This window comes from Rhinoderma darwinii, chromosome 1 (genome assembly GCF_050947455.1).
Source record: "Rhinoderma darwinii isolate aRhiDar2 chromosome 1, aRhiDar2.hap1, whole genome shotgun sequence".
NCBI classification, from domain to species: domain Eukaryota; kingdom Metazoa; phylum Chordata; class Amphibia; order Anura; family Rhinodermatidae; genus Rhinoderma; species Rhinoderma darwinii.
Window position 1 is genome coordinate 450,314,473 of NC_134687.1, and position 21,386 is coordinate 450,335,858.

The window sequence follows — 21,386 nt, forward strand, 5'->3', positions numbered from 1 at the left end:
GGGGATCCCTTCAAATAGCCACATCTAGGGCTGTGGACCATCTAGAACAGTGGTTCTGGTGGCAAATAAAAACAGTCGGGAATGAAAGTTGAATGCATATACAGTTCCTATTCCCGACTGTGTCTTTAACTGGTGATATGTCCGGTTGTCTTACAGCTAGAAGGGTGATCCAGCCTCAGTCTCTCACAGTGAGCCTCACACCTGAGCTAGTACTCTGTGAGAAGCAGCCTCACACTGATAGGACAGCATCAGAGGCTGTGAGGTGGCTCCACCTCAGGAGAATCGCTGGTGTTGATGCCCTCTTGGCTATTAAGCGACTAATTACCATACTTGGCACAAAAAACGGGGGCCATATCTCGAAAACAGGGGCGTAAAAATAAAGTGGAAAAAACGCTGGAGTCCAGGAGACAGCGGTAGTAAGGTGAAACTGCTGGTTCACGTTCTATAACCTAGTGACAGGTCATCATTAAAGAGGCTCTGTCACCACATTATAAGTGGCCTATATTGTACATGATGTGATCGGCGCTGTAATGTAGATTACAGCAGCGTTTTTTATTTTGAAAAACTTTTTGACGGAGTTATGACCTTTATGCTAATAAGTTTCTTAATGACCAACTGGGCGTGTTTTACTTTAGACCAAGTGGGCGTTGTACAGAGGAGTGTATGACGCTAAACAATCAGCGTCATACACTTCTCTCCATTCATTTACTCTGCACATAGTAATCTTGCTAGATCCCTTTGTGCAGCCACATACACACACATTAACGTTACTCAAGTGTCCGGAGAGTGAATATACATTACCTCCAGCCAGGACGTGAGGTCTATTCACAATCCTGACACTTCACAATCCTGAAAACCACGCATGCCGCAAGGAAGCACTTCCGTGCAAACTGCGTGAATCGCGCAACAGCTGTCAAACTCTGAATGTAAACAGAAAAGCACCACGTGCTTTTCTGTTTACAAACATCCAAACGGAGTGTCATAATGATGGCGGCTGCGCGAAAATCACGCAGCCGCGCATCATACACTCATGACACACGCAGCTGTTTTGTGCCTTTTGCGCACACAAAACGCCGCGTTTTTTGTGTGCGCAAAACGCACACGCTCATGTTAATCAGACCTTACAGCAAGGCAAGCGTAATCTCGCGAGATTACGCTGTAAACGGTCATTTAAAACGAGATTACGCTTGCCTTGCTGTAAATCCCACACAAACGTTAGCGAAGTGTCAGGATTTTGGATAGACATCCAGTCCTGGTTGGCAGTGATGTCTGTTAAGTCTCAGTACACTGCAGTAACGTACGTGTGTGTGTGTGTGTGTGTGTGTGTGTGTGTGTGTGTGTGTGTGTGTGTGTGTGTGTACATAGCTATATCGCTATGTGCTGTGTAAATGAATGGGGAGAAGTGTATGACGCTGATTGGTCACTGATTGGTCAGCGTCATACACTTCTCTTCACAACGCCCACTTGGTCTAAAGTAAAACACGCCCAGTTGGTCATTAAGAAACTCATTAGCATAAAGCTAATATAGGTCATAAATCCATCAAAAATGATTGTTTTTCTAAATAAAAAAACACTGCTGTGATCTACATTACAGCGCCGATCACATCATGTACAAGATAGGCCACTTATAATGTGGTGACAGAGCCTCTTTAAAGTTGGTCTATAGTTTTTCACAATAGCATTACTGAACAGAAGTCCATAAAAATCTGTCACCTTGATCACTACTGTATCTTCAATACATCCACTGCTGAAATCCTCCAAAATATTTTCATGCACAACTGGGAATTATTTTACTAGCTCTTTTCATTAGCTGTACTTTAGGTTTAGTGTACCTTTCACAAGGTAATTTAATTTCTAATAATGTAACCATATAGGGGAACGATGACCCTAAACATTTCCTTATGGAATATTTCCCCATCCCCCACTGTGTCAAGATCTGAAGCGCCTTATGATAAAACATTACGTATAAGAGAGAGCGGCTCTCCAGAACATGATGTAAAAACGGCCCAAGTAAAAGGCAGAATTGTAAATTGAATTGATATAACTACCTGGAAAGAAAGATTTCACTTTGTTGGCTTCCAGTTTCCTTTGAATGTATGGGTCTAAATTAGGAAGATCATGAATAGAAACTAGATTCTGCTTAATATCCTTCTGAACCAGATTAGGTTTAGCTAGCCACTGCGGTAGAACTGGAAGCACCTACAAAAACAAACGGATGTGGAATCACAAGTTACGCATGCATTATACATTTCAAATGTTTGTCCCACAATAGTACATGCAACTAACGGAATGGTCTGACCTTCTGAACTGGTTTGGCCTCAAAGCCTCCAAGTAGTAGAAAGTTGGGATCTGCTGAAGCCACTTTTTTTTCTCTATTCATCTGTTCCACCATATCCTCTTCAATTTGTGCGGAGCGCTCCTCTACTCCGTGGTTATCTTTCTTTTTGTTTGTGATCTTTGTATCTTCACATGCACCTCCTGATCCTTTGTCAAAGTTCTCATCTGCTTGTTTGGTTTTCTTCTTGCAGGTAGACTTTGCATCTACACTCTGGACCGATCCGGAGCAGATACTCGTTTTTACCTCTCCTTTACGGACTTTCTTCTTACTCTCTTCTTTTCCATCTTGTGCTTCCAGACCTATGCTCTCTTCCTGTTCCTCTTTGTGGATTTTTTTCTTGCGCGGCTTCTTCGCCTTCAGCTCCTCTACTTTCTCTGGTGCAGCATCAACCCCATTATTCTCCACATCAGTAGCGGTCTCATCATTGAGAGTTTTCTTCCGTTTCTTAGGCTTTTTTCTCTTTTCAGATTCTTCATTGTGATCTTTGGTTTCAACTGTATCCCCTACTTCCTCTTCATTGTAGGACGTAGGGGCTTCCTTCTCTTTCTGCTTCTTACATTTTAGTTGTGACTGCCGATCCTTGGCTTGCTGACGTAACTTCTCTAGCAAAGCTTTGGCGCGATCTTCAGTTGAATCCACCTCATCACCGAGGTACCTAAAAGTTTTAAAAAGTTAATAGCTATAGAATATGTGAAGAGCATCCAGCCCAGTCATATTTCAAGCTGTTTGAGTACAAAATGTAACCCGTGTGAGCCAGCTGTATATTTATATTCATAGCAGGGGAAAACCTACATAGCAACATAGTGAGGTTGACAAAATAAGTACATCTAGTCCAACCTCTTAGGGTGAATTCACACCTATTAGATTTGTTGCAAAAATGTCGCAACTGTCCTACATTCATCTGAATGGAACTCGCAGAAATCCATGTGCTTGCTGCAGAAACAACCCCATTCAGATGAATGCAACAGACTTTCAGTTGCAGAAATTTATGCAATAAACCTGCTGCGTGTGAACATACCCTTATCCTGCAATGATGATCCAGAGGAAGGTTTTTAGTAAGACTTCAGTGTATCTACTATTCAAACAGAATTCTGACCTGTCAGAAGTTATGATCAGTTGGGAAGACTGAGACCTTCACCAACTTAGAATGAGGGGGCACACGCGATTCGCTCAGCTACCCTCTACATCTGGGGTGCTGAAGACGAGCCATATAGCCGAATGCTACCAAAAAAATGCTGTAGCGGGTCATAAGTTGTAAGCTGTACATGGTAAATTAAATCTGCCATGCTGAAATCAGTAACTTTCATCATAGGACTTTCTTGTAAAGCAGAGATAGGAGGACATAATGATGTTAATAACATGTATATCAGAGACATGAAGGTACGGCACTCAAAAGAGAGTACGCAACAACTGTACGCCTTCCAGCCGATCAAGCTGCTGGAGATCTGACAGTTTTCTGCAGGTATGAGATCTACCAGTGCAGCATAATATAAGGACGCGCGACGTGAGAAATATAAGCGCACCTGTTGATGACAAACAGCGACATTCCGAGAGAAAGTCTCCGGCGATCCCAGCATAACACAGAGGCAGATCACATGGGGACACGGCATGGAAGGTCGCATCTCAGTGACATCAGGAACAACCGGCCATCGACTACGCGCGATGTATAGAGAGGCTGGCTGTTATTGAGCGCCCTCTGGGGGCTCTGAACATGTTTACAGCGGGACACGCCCACTCTTCAGACAGTCCCAGGATAACATCCTGCCGCTTTTCCATTACGGTATATTTTTAAGTGGAAAATAACTAGTCTGTACCTGATAGGAATAAAAATAGACAGTTTTTTTGGTGCTTTGTAAAAATTATTTTAAAGGGTTGTCACAGTGCACAAAAATACATAATAGTCCTAAAATGTAAAAATAACAAACTATGCAATTCCTTATTGCCCCACCCATCACTGTCTGGGTCCTCCCTAAGTCTTCTATTCACGAAGGAGCGTTGTGGCATGTTGTCCTGTGATCTTGGTGGCCAACTGGCATAGCCAAGGTTATGTCGCTATCGATGACAATTTACTGTGATGTGCAGCAATTTGCGGACGTGGTCACATGATGTCAGTCGATGAAGCATCTTGTATAAAAACGTGGGACCGGTGGGTGACCCAGAAAGTAGCGGAGAAGGGTGAGGAATGGTAAAGTTATGACAGTTTATTATTTTTGCATTTTAAGGACCCTTGAGACATTTTTACCCCCTGGAATACAGACTGTTTTATAAAACAGTATAATGGAGGAGGTTTGCCATCCAGGCATTACTGCAACTGGCATCTGTTGCAAGTGCCATATTCATGAAAGCCATGTCACTGCCGCTTTTATCATGCCATTTGTCAGTTGTGTTGGGTGGCTATTTATTCACACCAAGTGCAACTGATTTATGAAAGTTCTTTACCTGTCTTCTGAACTGAAAACCTGGCATTGGTCCCCAGAATGTCTCATATTCCCCAACTGACATACACCAGGTAGGCAAAGGCGTATCTTGAAGCTCCTGGAACACAACGAAAGATCCGTAACAGGGTCTCCACCGACCATGTGCCGTTTATATTACTAGTGTCTTCTGTTGTGGAAGTCAAAGGCTCAAAATATATATTAGACTGAAATTTAGACGAGTGTTCCAACCGACACTCACGCCAGGAACTTTATCCAGCATCCTAATCAGGAGATTTCATATCAACATGAGAGAGGAAGAATAAAACACACAGACAATGCTCGTATGCTCAAAATACTCCTCTGGGGGTTTATTGCCCAACTCAATTACAATAATATCATTCAAAAGGAGCGTAGGCTTGAGGTTAACCAATCAGAGGCAATGTGACAATAACTCTTATTCAGCCAATAGTGCGTTGTATTGGCTCAGGCTGCGCCTGTCGTATTTAAGTGATGGAGTTCATCATGTTAAAATCTTTTAGTTCATGTTTACTGGCACTTGCTGGGGTCCCAACCTTTATCAATTGTTAAAACAAATGCTCATCTGGTGATAACATCATCTACATAATATAAAAATTCTTCTAAGTACATACAATAAGGGTATGTTCACACGCTGAGCCAAAAACATCTGAAAATACGGAGCTGTTTTCAAGGGAAAACAGCACCTGATTTTCAGAAGTTTTTTGAGCAACTCGCGTTTTTCACGCTGTTTTCGCGCCGTTTTTTCGGCCGTTTTTGGAGCTGTTTTCAATAGAGTCTATGAGAAAACGGCTCCAAAAACGTCCCAAGAAGTATCCTGCACTTTTTTTGACGTGGCTGTAATTTTACGCGTTGTCTTTTGACAGCGACGCGTAAAATGAGAGGTCGTCAGCACAGTACATCGGCAAACCCATTGAAAGCAATGGGCAGATGTTTGCCGACGTATTGGAACCGTCTTTTCAGGCGTAATTCGAGGCGTAAAATGCCTCCATTACGCCTGAAAATAGGTTGTGTGAACCCAGCCTAATAGTGACAGGCCCTTAAAGAGGCTCTGTCACCAGATTGTGCAACCTCTATCTGCTATTGCAGCAGATCGGCGCTGCAATGTAGATTACAGTAACGTTTTTATTTTAAAAAAACGAGCATTTTTGGCCAAGTTATGACCATTTTCGTATTTATGCAAATGAGGCTTGCAAAAGTACAACTGGGCGTGTTGAAAAGTAAAAGTACAACTGGGCGTGTATTATGTGCGTACATCGGGGCGTGTTTACTACTTTTACTAGCTGGGCGCTCTGATGAGAAGTATCATCCACTTCTCTTCAGAACGCCCAGCTTCTGGCAGTGCAGATCTGTGACGTCACTCACAGGTCCTGCATCGTGTCGGCACCAGAGGCTACAGATGATTCTGCATCGGCGTTTGCAGGTAAGTCGATGTAGCTACGGTACTTACCTGCAAACGCTGATGCTGCTGCAGAATCATCTGTAGCCTCTGGTGCCGACACGATGCAGGACCTGTGAGTGACGTCACAGATCTGCACTGCCAGAAGCTGGGCGTTCTGAAGAGAAGTGGATGATACTTCTCGTCAGAAAGCCCAGCTAGTAAAAGTAGTAAACACGCCCCGATGTACGCACATAATACACGCCCAGTTGTACTTTTACTTTTCAACACGCCCAGTTGTACTTTTGCAAGCCTCATTTGCATAAATACGAAAATGGTCATAACTTGGCCAAAAATGCTCGTTTTTTAAAAATAAAAACGTTACTGTAATCTACATTGCAGCGCCTATCTGCTGCAATAGCAGATAGGGGTTGCAAAATCTGGTGACAGAGCCTCTTTAACCCCTTCAGGACACAGCCTGTTTTGGCCTTAAAGACGAAGCCGATTTTTTCAAATCGGACATGTGTCACTTTATGTGGCAATAACTCTGAATGCTTTTACCTATCCAAGCGATTCTGACATTTTTTTTTTTTCTCGTGACATATTTTACTTTATGTTAGTGAAAAATTTGGTCGATAAATTCAATATTTCTGAAAAACACCAAAATTTAGAGAAAATTAGCAAAAATTAGCGCTTTTCTAAATTTAAATGTATCTGCTTGTAAAACAGATAGTAACACAACACAAAATAGTTACAATTTCACATTTCCCATATGTCTACTTTATGTTTGCATTGTTTTTTTGAACGTCCTTTTCTTTTTCTAGGACGTTACAAGGCTTATAAGTTTAGCAGCAATTTCTCACATATCCAAGAAAATTTCAAAAGGCTATTTTTTCAGGGACCAGTTTAGTTGTGAAGTGGTTTTGAGGGGTCCATACAATACAAATCCCCATAAATCACCCCATTTTAAAGACTGCACCCCTCAATGTATTCAAAACAGCATTAAGAAAGTTTCTTAACCCTTTAGGTGTTTCACAAGAATTAAAGCAAATTAGGTTGTGAAATTTATAGATTTAATTTTTTGGGAAGAAATTCATATTTAATCCTTTTTTTCTGTAACACAAAGTTTTACCAGAAAAACACAACTCAATATTTATTGCCCAGAATCTGCAGTTTTTAGAAATATTCCACATGTGGCCCTAGTATGCTTATGGACTGACACACAGGCCTTAGAAGCAAAGGAGCACCTAGTGGATTTTGGGGCCTTCTTTTTATTACAATATATTTTAGGCACCATGTCAGGTTTGCAGAGGTCTTGTGGTACCAAAAAGCTGGGTTCACACACCCTATTTACGGACGTAATTCGGGCGTTTTTGCCTCGAATTACGTCCGAAAATACGGCTCCAAAGCGTCGGCACACATCTGCCCATTCATTTGAATGGGTTTTACGATGTACTGTGCCAACGGTCATTTTTTTTACGCGCCGCTGTCAAAAAGCGGCGCGTAAAAAAGACGCCCACGTCAAAGAAGTGCATGTCACTTCTTGAGACGTAATTGGAGCCGTTTTCCATTGACTCCATGGAAAAACAGCTCCAATTACGTCCGTAATGGACGCTGCGAAAAACGCCTGCACATGCCATTACGTCGGAAATTCCGGAGCTGTTTTCTCCTGAAAACAGCCCCGTAATTTCAGCTGTAACGGACGTGCACGTGTGAACATACCCTAAAAGTAAAACAAAAAAAAAAAGTGACCCCATTTTGGGAACGACACCCCTCAAGGAATTTATCAAAAGGTATAGTGAGCATTTTGACCTTACAGGTTTTTTGCTAAATTTAGTGGAATGAGGCCGTGAAAATGAAAATCTAAATTTTTTTCAATAAAACTCAGAAATTTCAAATTTTTACAAGGCATAAAGGACAAAAAACACCCCAACATTTGAAAAGCAATTTCTCCCAATTACGGTAATACCCAATATGTGGTAATAAACTGCTGTTTGGACACACGGCAGGGCTCAGAAGGGAAGGAGCGCCATTTGGCTTTTGTAGCTCAAGTTTTGCTGCAATGGTTTTCGGGTGCCATGTCGCATTTGCAAAGCCCCTGTGGGACCAAAACAGTGAAAAAAAAACAAAAGTGACCCCATTTTGGAAACTACGCCCATCAAAAAATGTATCGAGGTGTATAGTAAGCATTTTGGCCCCACAGTTTTTTTGCTGACTTTAGTGTAATTAGGCCGTGAAAATGAAAATCTAAGTTTTTTTCTAATAGAATGGAGTTTTAGCTCAGATTTTTCAATTTTCACAATAAATAAAGGAGAAAAAGCACCCCAAAATTTGTAAAGCAACCTCTTCTGAGCCCAGCAATTCCCCATATGTGGCAATAAACTGCTGTTTTGAACCACGGCAGGGCTTAGAAGGGAAGGAGCACCATTTGGCTTTTGGAGCTCAAATTTTGTTTGAAGGGTTTGCGGCGCCATGTCACATTTGCAAAGCCCCTGCGGGACCAAATCGGTGGAAACCCCCAAAAGTTACCCCATTTGGGAAATTACACCCCTGAAGGAATTTATCTAGGGCTATAGGGAGCATTTTGACCCCACAGGTTTTTTGCCGTTGCAGCGGGACGTCAGCTGTTCTGACGTACCAGACCAGTTATTTTGCGGGAAGTGGTTAAACTAAATCAAACAAACACCTTTATATAAGAAAAACTTCTCTGTCCCAATGGACAGGGCACCTGGAAGATGTGTAGCTATTGGGTAAATTTTATTTCGCACTTGGTGTTAAACTTTTCAGCGGAATTTGTACCTTGATCTGAGTTGATTACCTGTATCAGCTCCAACCCACAGAAATATTCACAGATACCATATGTTTTATCTGACAAGTGTCTCAAACCAAATTTTTTTTTTCTTACCTACGCTGAGATTCAAAATAACACCCTTATATATATACCTAATATCTTATAAAGCTTAAAACAACTTGTATTACCTGGGAAGTTCTCTCAAGGTCTCGTGGGGGGCGGGTATGATGATAAGGTTGGCACTGGTCTGCCAGGACTGTTCTGTAGGCAAATAAAACAGCTCTAACAGAATTTAGCAGCAACAGCTGTAAAACCTGGGACATACCAATCAGATCTTACCAAATTGATTCTTGCAGTCTTCACTTTTTACATCAGAGAGGCTTTTGGGCCCCCCTCAGAAACCAGGACCTGGGTGCGTCAGGTACCTCTGTACCCCCCATAGCTACATCTCTGCTTGTAGGGAGGAATTCTGATCTAATCCTTAGGGCGGATTCACACGAACGTGAATTGCGTCCGTGCAGGCCGCGTGGTTTTCACGCATGGACCAATAGAAGTATATGGGGCCGTGCAGACAGGTGCGTGAGTTTCACGCAGCGTTGGTCCGCTGCGTGACACGCACGACATGTGCTATATTTGTGCGCTGTTCGCACACCACGCACCCATTGAAGTCAATGGGTGCGTGAAAACCACGCATGCCGCACGGAAGCACTTCCGTGCGAACTGCGTGATTCGCGCAACAGCTGTCAAAAGGATGAATGAAAACAGAAAAGCACCACGTGCTTTTCTGTTTACAAACATCCACATGGCGTGTCATAATGATGGCGGCTGCGCGAAAAGCACGCAGCCACGCATCATATGCTGCTGCCAGACGGAGCTGTTAAGTAGCTTTTGCGCAGGCAAAACGCTGCGTGTTTTGCGAGCGCAAAAACGCCACGCTCGTCTGAATCTACCCTTAATCTGATTTACTCTCATAGCTGTTTTTCTGTCAGTCTTACCAACCACTAGTCCTGTGTCACATTCATTCCAGATATCCACCCACTACCATATGTCCAGTGTCTGTCCTCCCAGATTATTTATGGTCCGCATCCCATCTTTCCATTTCTGGGCCTGTGTTGCGGGTGGTGATCTATTACTTGCAATATGTCTATTACCTGTTTAGACAGCATGGTAACCAATGAGGCACAGAGAATTGGCAGATGAAGAGCTGGAGGCCATTAACAAGGAAAAGTGAAGCATTAGGCCTCATACACATGGCGAACGCCGAGAAAATACACAGCAGAATACAGTAGCAGCCAAGTGGGTGAGATTTTACAAATCTCATCCACACGCTGCGTAAAAATTCTGAACAGAAATTGACCTGCGGTGCGTATTTTTCGGACTGCAGCACGTCAATTCCTGCTGCGGAAAGTGGACTTAATTGCTGTGTTTTTCAGAGGAGATATCACCAACTCCCAACATTGAGAAAAATGCCGCAAAATACGCACCATTTTCTGCAGTCAAAAATTTGCTCTGCCTGCATGCCGATTTTCGCTGTGTTTTTCGCTCGCGGCCATTGAGCGCCGCGGGCAAAAAACACTCTTTCTCTGCCTCCCATTGATATCAATGGGAGGTCAGAGGCGTAAACGCCCGAAGATAGGGCATGTCTCTACCTTTTCCTGCGAGCCGGTTTTTCCACTCGCGGGAAAAAAACGCCATTGAAATCAGCGAAAATCCTCTCATAGATAACAGTGAAGCCTGTGGCTCACTGCTAGTGTAGCTTTTGAGACCCAGCAGATACATGATCTCTGTATGGATTCTTTCATATGGGATTTCTAAATATTATCACGTTAAACATTATGATAATGTTATCCACTCTTGTCTGTCCTCTTAATCCTGACAGTTAATATTTATATGTTAATATGTTCCCATGTACTAATTTTCTGAAATATTCATTGTTCCATTACCCAACCCAGCAGCCATTCTTTTTCTCACTTGGTTCTCTATCAGGATGTTCCTGCTTTCCTTGCATTGTGCCGGGTGAATGAAGAAGAGAGAAGCTGCAGGCAGGCCCACCGCACAGAGGAGAAAGGGAGGCAATACCACTGGCTACATCATCGTATATGTAAAATGATGCACTTCTCCCCCTAGTAAGATGACACCACATTGCACTAAAATCTAAGCACAGAGATGGTGATCACCTTTCTGTCACATTAGCTGCTGCTATGGCACTTAGCAGTTCTAAACACACATGATAAAAATAATAATGCAAAGAAGGCAACAATATTAGTACAGTTTTTCTTTAATCCCATACAATACGTCTAAGGGTATGTGCACACACACTAATTACGTCCGTAATTGACGGACGTATTTCGGCCGCAAGTACCGGACCGAACACAGTGCAGGGAGCCGGGCTCCTAGCATCATACTTATGTACGATGCTAGGAGTCCCTGCCTCTCTGCAGGACAACTGTCCCGTACTGTAATCGTGTTTTCAGTACGGGACAGTAGTTCCACGGAGAGGCAGGGACTCCTAGCATCGTACATAACTATGATGCTAGGAGCCCGGCTCCCTGCACTGTGTTCGGTCCGGTACTTGCGGCCGAATTACGTCCGTCAATTACGGACGTAATTAGTGTGTGTGCACATACCCTTAGGCCTAATTCACACAGAGTTTTTTGCAGGCAGAAAAATCTGCCTCAACATTCATTTAGGAATTTTGGGGAAGATTTTGACCTGCTGGCAGAACATTTGCCGCGTTTTTTTTTGCCGACGCCATTAAGCGCCGCGTGAAAAAAACGCTGCGAAAAAGGCTTTCTCTGCCTCTCATTGATGTCAAAGGGAGGTCAGAGACAGAAATGCCTGAAGAAAGGACATGACGCTTTTTTATTTTCCACGAGTGTTTTTCCTTCTTGCGGGAAAAAAGCTCCCCCGCCACTTATTGAAATCAATGGGAGGCGATTTCGGACATTGTTTGGCACGGTTTCCGAGTCAAAAACAGAACCAAAAAATCCTGTGTGAACTCCTCCAAAAAGCATCTATTTAAAAATATAAATAATGTATTACGAAATGTAATAGGACACATCTGATCTCTACTGAATTGGGTCCTCAAACTTCAGTTCAGCTTTGGCTTTCATCATTAAAAAGTGAAAATAAGGGATAACAGTAGTAGTATAAACACTTTAATTGTATTTTATATATAATACAATTGAATGTCTGTTGTTCATCCTTTTATTGAATAAAGAAAGTACAGTATATTCAGGGGAAAAAGTAAAATACAACATAGGTACAAATAGTATTATTCCAAGCTGTTAAAGAGCAACTCCAGCAAAGGTAGAACCGTTCCAGCCAACATTAGCTCCAATTACGTCAATAAAGTTGATGTAAACCCTGAAAAAGACAAAGACAATCATGAATGGGAAAATATCACTACAATATTGGATGTGGGTAAAGCCGGCAGAGCACTATAACCTACTGTTGTGTAGATCACATTTCATATGAATCTGCTGTGGAATTTTGATCACTGCTCATCTTTTCTTCTCCAGTGCTGATCTCTGACTGCAGATATTGGCACAGGAAGAGATACACTATGGGCATATTTACTAATGCTCTCTTAAGATTTAGACAGTGTAAACTTTAGGGGTTCATAGAATGCTCGTTGCCGATAATTGCCCAGTGTAAAGAGTTATACTGATATACAGATAAAAAATAGAGTCTCCAAGGCGCTGCTGCACGGGGAAAGCAATGAGCATAAAGGAAGTGTATGGTGTAGGTAATTTATTGAAAACAAGGCTACGCGTTTCAATGCCGCACCGGCATCTTCATCAGGCCATAAAAACTTTTTATGGCCTGATGAAGATGCCGATGCGGCATTGAAACGCGTAGCCTTGTTTTCAATAAATTACCTACACCATACACTTCCTTTATGCTCATTGCTTTCCCCGTGCAGCAGCGCCTTGGAGACTCTATTTTTTATCTGTATATCAGTATATCCCTTGCGGTTTTCCGTGGAACACCGGCACCGAGTCCTGGCAGCAGCAGCAACCATTCTCTCCACTGTTCGTTGTCCTTTGATCCTAGGTGAGCACCTAATTGGATTTCTGGATTTTGCACCTCTTTACCTTTGGTAATCTACACTATGTGGCGCTGTGTTTTGTGTCTCTTATCTGCCAGTGTAAAGAGGGCAGCGATCAGCAGATGAACGAGCAAACGCGATCATCTGCTGGTCATATCGTTTTAAAAAAGTAAAAGATTGTGGTTGTCGGTGGCACATCACCCTGTGTAATCAGGGAGACGCGCAGCCAACATGATAATAATGTATGAGACGATCAATCGGAGTAACGACCGCTTGTCCCCATCCATAGCTACGTGTGACAGGAGCAAACGAGCGCCGATCAACGATGTCTCGTTGATTGGTGCTCGCTGCACTGGCCGATTATCGGCCAGTGTAAAAGGGCTTTAGACCAGGCGGTTAGAAGATGTGCCAAATTCAACACAATGTAGTCTATATGATAAATTTGGTGCATCTTGCTAGACATGCTAGACACCTTTCTCTTCCTTATACTACCTCTTGGCTGGCTTAGTTTTTGTTTGGTCCATATTGGTACAATTTGTCGCATATTAAACCATGCCTCTTTCCCACAAAGCCACACCCCTTTCCTGCTAAGGCACACCCCATTTTCTAGACACTTTAAAATCGTCTAGTGAGGTGCAAACATCTAAAACACGCCAATTTGCGCTAAAATTTGGAGCATTTTTTCACATATTCTAGACCCAGACAAAGTAGTAAATATGACACTATATAGCCAAAAAATCTGTGGACACCTGACCATCACACCTATATGAGCTTGTTGGACATGCCATTTCAAAATCATGGGCATTAATATGGAGTTGGGCTCTCTTTTGCGGCTATAACCTTTAGCCTTTGCTATTCTGGGAAGGCCTCTACAAGAACTTAGAGTGCCCCTGTGGGAATTTCCACCCCTCTGGTCAAAAGAGCATTTGTGAGTTTAATGATATTGATGCAACAGAGGATAGGCGATTTTTACATGACACACGAATCAGCACTCGGCGGTCCCGCTCAGTGAGTGTGCGTGGTGCACTTCATGGCTGAGCTATTTTTACTCCTAGACTTTTTACTTCACAATAATAGCACTAACACATACCTCCCAATCCTCCCAGATTCAGCGGGACAGTCCTGGATTCCGGGTGGTGTCCCGCTGTTCCAGCCGGCCGGTGGTATGTCCCGGTGTCAACTCTATCTGCGTCCCCAGGACACAGATACAGTTGAACCCAATGCTGAAGCAGAGAACCGTCAGCTCCCTGCTTCAGCATTCAACTATGGAGTCCCTGGCCAGAACAATGCAAGCTCTCTGGCCGGGGACTCCTGTCTTGGGATAGACCTTGACTTCACTGTCCATTTATGGACAGTGACGTCAGTGGCTTCTCCAGGAGGAGAATCCCTAGCCAGAGCATTGTCGACAAACTGGCCAGGGATTCCAACTTCTTAAAGCCCCTAACATCACTGTCCACATATGCCAGAATGTAGAGACAGTGATTTCTACCTGTGAGCAATTGATGTTTTAAGATTATAAATTAATTTGTACATTTTGCCAGGGTAATAAGCGATGGCTCTAGGATACAATTGCTTATATTGTTTCATACTTAAAGAGGTTCTGTCACCACATTATAAGTGCCCTATCTTCTACATAAGGAGATGGGCGCTATAATGTAGGTGACAGCAGTGCTTTTTATTTAAAAAAACGATCTGTTTTCACCACTTCATTAGCGATTTTAGATTTATGCTAATGAGTTGCTTAATGCCCAAGTGGGCGTGTTTTTACTTTAGACCAAGTGGGCATTGTACAGAGGAGTGTATGACGCTGACCAATCAGCATCATGCACTCCTCTCCATTCATTTAGTCAGCGCATAGGGATCCTTTTAGATCGCTATGTGCTGTCTTATACTAACACATTAACAATACTGAAGTGTTTAGACAGTGAATAGACATTCCACGGGATGTCTATTCACAATCTCTGCACTTCGTTACTGTTTCTGTGGTAGTTACAGCAGAGGAAGCGTAATCTCGCGATATTATGCTGTAGATGACAGGTTACAACAAGATTACGCTTCCTCTGCTGTAACTACCATAGAAACAGTAACGAAGTGCAGGGATTGTGAATAGACATCCCGTGGAATGTCTATTCCCTGTCTAAAATTTCAGTATTGTTAATGTGTTAGTATAAGACAGCATATAGTGATCTAAAAGGATCCCTATGCGCTGACTAAATGAATGGAGAGGAGTGCATGACGCTGATTGGTCAGCATCATACACTCCTCTGTACAACGCCCACTTGGTCTAAAGTAAAAACACGCCCACTTGGGCATTAAGCAACTCATTAGCATAAATCTAAAATCGCTAATAAAGTGGTGAAAACTGATCATTTAAAAAAAAATAAAAACCACTGCTGTCACCTACATTACAGCGCCGATCTCCGTATGTAGGAGATAGGGCACTTATAATGTGGTGACAGAGCCTCTTTAAACCTCATGAATGACAGCTAGCCTTTATTATTGCTTCCAAGAGGCAGTTAGCCAGCCACTCCTACTATATATACCTTATACAACCTCTTGTTATCAACTGTCCTTTCAGGGTATGTCTATCTAAATGAGGGTCAAGGATAGATTAAATAGGACCTGTCAGCTCATAAGACCCCAGCAAATGTAACAATCCCTCCTGCACACAGGACATAAAGGTTTAAATCCATTCCACCTAAAATTTACCCAATCTCCACTGGACACCAGAAAATACAACTCTATAACCCGCTTCTTCCGATTATTAGATACTGGGGTACTGTATCCCCCTCTCCTTAACCACAAGGAAATATACACCCACTTATGTATCCCTCCACCCTAGACCATTGCCAAGGTGCTTAGCATTTAACAGAGGATACTCTGTTCAACCTTGTTTTTTCTTAGGCTGGGTTCACACGACCTATTTTCAGACGTAAACGAGGAGTATTATGCCTCGTTTTACGTCTGAAAATAGGGCTACAATACGTTGGCAAACATCTGCCCATTCATTTGAATGGGTTTGCCGACCTACTGTGCAGACAACCTGTAATTTACGCGTCGTCGTTTGACAGCTGTCAAACGACGACGCGTAAAAATACAGCCTCGTCAAAAGAAGTGCAGGACACTTCTTTGGACGTTTTTGGAGCCGTTTTCTCATAGACTTCAATGAAAACAGCTCCAAAAACGGACGTAAAAAACGCAGCGAAAAACGTGAGTTGCTCAAAAAACGTCTGAAAATCAGGGGCTGTTTTCCCTTGAAAACAGCTCCGTATTTTAAGACGTTTTTGGTCACTACGTGTGCACATACCCTTAGAGTTTTACAACCTAAGATGCAGCAGGGATCTGTATATGGGAAAAAGCTCGGAGGTGAGGCAAATGGCACTTAGCAGGAAGCGGGGGTAAATGTGGTGTGGCTACTGTTGAATGTCCGTTGGATACAAGTTTGAACTTATTATCTGGGCTCTCTATAGCGTTATTATTTCCTGGGTGTATGGTATTATTATGTGGGCATGGTACAGTGATTTTATTTGGATATCATATCGTAATATTATTTCTGCACTAGGCGTGTAAATACTGACCAGCAGACTAGCTTAGGCTTTATGCCAGCTCCTGCTATTCATTCTTTGCCAAACTGATTGCAGACTGGGTTTGTCTGCAGACATTTCAGCTGTGGAATTGTACGAAGTGCCCCACCCAGATGGGGTTTAACAAAGTACAACATAGAAGAGAAACGTGGACTCAGGACATGACTTTTAACAAGCTTATAACCAATATTTGTCGGTGTATTTGTATATGAAATACCCACAACTTTATTTTTAACATTAACTGTTTTATGTTTTCTAGCAAATTGAAAAATTGTATAATAGTGCACAAGGCAAGAACAAATGAATAACAGTTTCATAATATCAAAAACAGTGAACAAACATTTTAAAAAGTAAGTGGGATGTGGCACTAAAGTGAAAATCTGCTTTCTCGTTGAAAGTATTAAAAGTATTCATTAGGACATTCTTTAGACAACTAACAGACTAGAATCACCCCTGGTTCTAGTGTGATTATCTTTTGCCAGTAGTATTAGGTAAGTGTTATAGCTGTAGAGGATGTGGCAGGTTGAAAATATGGGGTAGATGTATCAAAACAAGTGCAAAGGAAAAGTAAAGCAGTGGCTGCAGTCATTTCCCAAACTGTCTCTGAAAAATGAGTGGCTGCTATGGACAACTTCACAACTTTTGCCTTGAAGAAGTTTGTATGAACACTCCCCAAAATGTCAAAGACAAATACTGCCTTCTGAATGCTGCCTGAGGGCTTATTCAGACGAACGTATAATACGTCCGTGCAACGCGCGTGATTTTCACGCGCCTCACACGGACCTATGTTGGTTAATGGGGCCGTTCAGACAGTCCATGATTTTTAAGCGGCGTGTCCGCTGCGTAAAACTCACGACATGTCCTAAATTTGTGCATTTTTCACGCGTCACGCACCCATTGAAGTCAATGGGTGCGTGAAAATCCCGCTCAGCAAACGGAAGCACTTCCGTGGGACGCGCGTGATTCGCGCAACAGCAGTAAAAACTATGAATGAAAACAGAAAAGCACCACGTGCTTTTCTGTTTACAAACATACAAACAGAGTGTCATAATGATGGCGGCTGCGCGAAAATCACGCAGCCACGCATCATACGCTGCTGACACACGGAGCTGTTATGGACCTTTTGCACGCGCAAAACGCCGCGTTTTTTGCGCGCGCAAAACGCACACGCTCGTGTGAATCCGGCCTAACTGTGTTTTCAGAGATTGGGTTCAGAAAGAAATATTTCTGTCTGGCAAGAACGGTCGGAACGGTCATTACTTTCAGCTACTGTGCAACAGTTGCTGTACACAGTAGCAGTCACTTACTTACACATTAACGTTACTGAAGTGTCTTGACAGTGAATAGACATTCCTTCCAGCCAGGACGGGATGTCTATTCACAATCCCGACACTTGTGTGGGACTTACAGCACAGCAAAGCGTAATCTCGCTGTAAACTGTCATTTACAGTGTGATCTCGCAAGATTACACTTGCTCTGCTGTAAGTACCACACAAACGTTACCAAAGTGTCGGGATTGTGAATAGACATCCCGTCTTGGTTGGAAGGAATGTCTATTCACTGTCAAGACACTTCAGTAACGTTAATGTGTGAGTATGTGACTGCACATCATGATCTAGCAAGATCACTATGCGCTGATTAAATGAATGGAGAGAAGTGTATTACGCTGATTGGTCAGCATCATACACTCCTCTTTACAACGCCCACTTGGTCAAAAGTAAAAACACGCCCAGTTGGGCATTAGGAAAGTAATTAGCATAAAGCTAAAATCGCTCATAACGTGGTGAAAATAGATAGTTTTTCTAAATAAAAAGCACTGCTGTCACCTACATTACAGCACCAATCTCCTTATGTAGGAGATAGGGCACTTATAATGTGGTGATAGAGCCTCTTTAATGAGCTTAGTGCTTGTGGACACGTATGCTTAGTCACTCTCCCCACAGCCAGTTCTCTGCATAGTTATCCTATGTTCACTGCAGAGCAGCCAATAGAAATAGCTTATTGCCCTGCTTGTTAGGGAAGGAGCATAGCCTCTACAGTAGTATGGCAGTATAGCTGAGGAGGACCCTTCTCAGCTTGTTGGGACTTTTAAAGCTTTGCATGCTGAGAAAAGATATGAACCTTGCACATACCCACTCAGTCTTTATTGTTTTATTTCATTATCTTTTCATTGGTTTCTAGGAGAATGTATACTGCGGATGTCACACATTATATATCTTTACTACTCTGGATCCTGTGTTACTTATTTGCAGGTAAAGTAAAAAGGGACTTTATTATCAAACCAGCGAGGGAAGGTGGCTGGTTCTGCTCAGAGTCTGCCCCAGGCAGCACAGATTATCAGCAGTACCAAGCAGGGACATAACTAGGAAATATTGGGCTCCATTGCAAACTTTTGACTGGGCCCCCCCCCCCAGGTGCCACACGCAGCCCCCCTTATAGATAGTGCCCCCAGTGGATACTGCCCCCCTGTAGATTGTGCCATACAGTACCCCTGTAGACAGTGCTATACAATTCCCCTGTAGACAGTGTCACACCCCACTTGTAGAAAGCGCCCCCACCGACCCCTTGTAGATAGTGGCATACAGCCCCCCTGTAGATATTGCCATAAAGCCCCCCTGTATATAGTGCCAAACAGCTCCCCCTGTATATAGTGCCGCACAGTCCCCCCTCCTTTGTAAAAAGTGCCACACAGCTCCCTCCCTTGTATATAGTGCCACACAGCCCCCTGTAGATATCTCCACGCACAGACCCCTGTAGATTCTGACACACACAGCCCCCTAGTGGATGTGTATAGTGCCACACAGCCCCACCTGTATAGTGTCATACAGCCCCCTCTTATTTATAGTGCCACACAGCCCCCTCTGATATATAGTGCCACACGGCCCCCCTTGTAAATCGTGCCACACAGGTCCCTCTTGTATATAGTGCCACATAGCCTCCCTTGTATATACTGCCACACAGCCCCCTCCCTTGTAGATAGTGCCACACAGCCCTCCATTGTAGATAGTGCCACACAACCCTCCCTTGTAGATAGTGCCACACAGCCCCCTGTAGATAGCGCCAAACACAGCCCCCTGTAGATAGTGCCACACACAGCCCCCTGTAGACTGCATCACACAGACCCCCCTTGTATATAGTGCCACCATGTTTCCCCCTTGTATATAGTGCCAACCTGCTTCCCCCCTTGTATATAGTGCCACCCTGCTCCCCCCTTGTATTTAGTGTTAGCCTACTCCCCCCATGTATATAGTGCCACAGAGCCCCTCCTTGTATATAGTGCCACCCTGCTCCCCCTTGTATATAGTGCCACCCTGCTCCCCCTTGTATATAGTGCCACCCTGCTCTCCTCCTTGTATATCATACCACACAGCCTCCCTTGTATATACTGCCACACAGCCCCCTCCCTTGTAGATAGTGCCACACAGCCCTACCTTGTAGACAGTGCCACACAGCCCCCTGTAGATAGCGCCACACACAGCCCCTGTAGACTGCATCACACAGACCCCCCTTGTAAATAGTGCCATACAGCCCCCCTAGTAGATAGTGCCACACAGCTCCCCCTTGTATATAGTGCCACCCTGTTTCCCCCTTGTATATAGTGCCACCCTGCTTCCCCCCTTGTATATAGTGCCACCCTGCTCCCCCCTTGTATTTAGTGCTAGCCTACTCCCCCCTTGTATATAGTGCCACACAGCCCCTCCTTGTATATAGTGCCACCCTGCTCCCCCTTGTATATAGTGCCACCCTGCTCCCCCTTGTATATAGTGCCACCCTGCTCCCCTCCTTGTATATCGTGCCACACAGCCTCCCTTGTATATACTGCCACACAGCCCCCTGTAGATAGTGCTGTTCCAGCGACAGATGGAGTGCTGCACATCCTCTGGGCGGGACGCATGCGCAGACCAGCGTGATGACATCACCTGCGCAGGGAGTCTTCCCAGCGCCTTATAGGTTACAGGCCTAATGTGGCCTGCAGCCTATAGTATTCATTTGTATCTGCATCCTGAGAACGCAGATACAAGTGAATGTGGCTGTCGCTAGCACCGGTGTCCCTCCGGTGCAAGCGACGCCACAGGGCATGAGGGGGCCCGTGCCGCCCGGCCTGTAAATGTTAGAGGCCAGGTGGCGCGGGCCCCGTAGTGACTGCTAGTGGCGCCACCGGGCATGGGGAGGCCGTGTCAGTGGGCGGCACGGGCCCCCTCATGCCGTGGGTCCCGGTAGTTACACCACTGGTACCAAGGAGTACACTGGTAAAAAAAAAATTACTTTACTGCGAGGATCACACACACACAATTTTGATACCGTTTGAGCCAAACAAAACGAAAGGAGATACATCAGTCTTTTCTTTATACCGTTCCTTCCTTTTGGATCTACTTCTGACTTTGGCTCAAAAAAGCCAAAAACTGCACAAAAAGTTTGTGAGCTCTTGGTCTAGATCCAACATTTGGTGCATTTTTGGCTTGTTTTTTGAGCGGAAGCTAGAAGCGGAACCAAAATGCTGCTATTTTGCCGGGATTTGCGCAGAACTGCGTTGTTTTTGGCGGAATTCTACGTAAATTGCAGCAAATCATTTTTGCTGTGATTTTACACAACTAAAAACGATGCAGGACCGTTTGTGACATCATGGTCACACGACCAAAGGCCCTTAACCCAGGCACTGCAGAGGAGGAGGACTGCATATGTGTGTATGTTAATTGTGGGAATCTAGTATATGTGTAGCGTATGTGTAGTGTATGTGGTGTAGTGTCTGTGTGTGAATCGTAACAAACTCTGGTCTGGGGTCTCAATTTT

At 43.8% G+C, this 21,386-nt stretch overlaps 2 protein-coding genes and 1 long non-coding RNA gene across 4 annotated transcripts in view; 1 reads left to right on the forward strand and 2 right to left on the reverse strand.

Annotated features, from left to right (window-relative positions):
* Window positions 1-4,014, reverse strand: part of DDX51 (DEAD-box helicase 51) — a 21,648-nt gene extending 17,634 nt beyond the window's left edge. Inside the window, exons 1-3 of one of the 2 annotated variants that reach the window (XR_012849795.1) lie at window positions 3,862-4,014; window positions 2,300-2,993; window positions 2,049-2,199 (exon numbers count right to left, since the gene is read on the reverse strand). Coding sequence is in view for 1 of the 2 variants with exons in the window: in XM_075832103.1 (XP_075688218.1) it covers window positions 2,049-2,199; window positions 2,300-2,993; window positions 3,862-3,884 (868 nt within the window). In the remaining variant the exon portion in view is untranslated. The remainder of the gene's footprint in view (window positions 1-2,048; window positions 2,200-2,299; window positions 2,994-3,861) is intronic. The other variant, XM_075832103.1, reaches the window with a different exon arrangement.
* Window positions 3,469-16,931, forward strand: LOC142657080 (uncharacterized). The gene is made up of 3 exons (XR_012849802.1): window positions 3,469-4,118; window positions 10,947-11,086; window positions 16,855-16,931. It is a non-coding gene; the product is annotated as an uncharacterized LOC142657080 (long non-coding RNA).
* Window positions 12,196-21,386, reverse strand: part of LOC142657070 (macrophage migration inhibitory factor-like) — a 24,769-nt gene continuing 15,578 nt past the window's right edge. Inside the window, exon 3 of the mRNA XM_075832123.1 lies at window positions 12,196-12,326. Coding sequence (XP_075688238.1) covers window positions 12,248-12,326 — 79 coding nt within the window. The 3' untranslated portion in view covers window positions 12,196-12,247. The remainder of the gene's footprint in view (window positions 12,327-21,386) is intronic.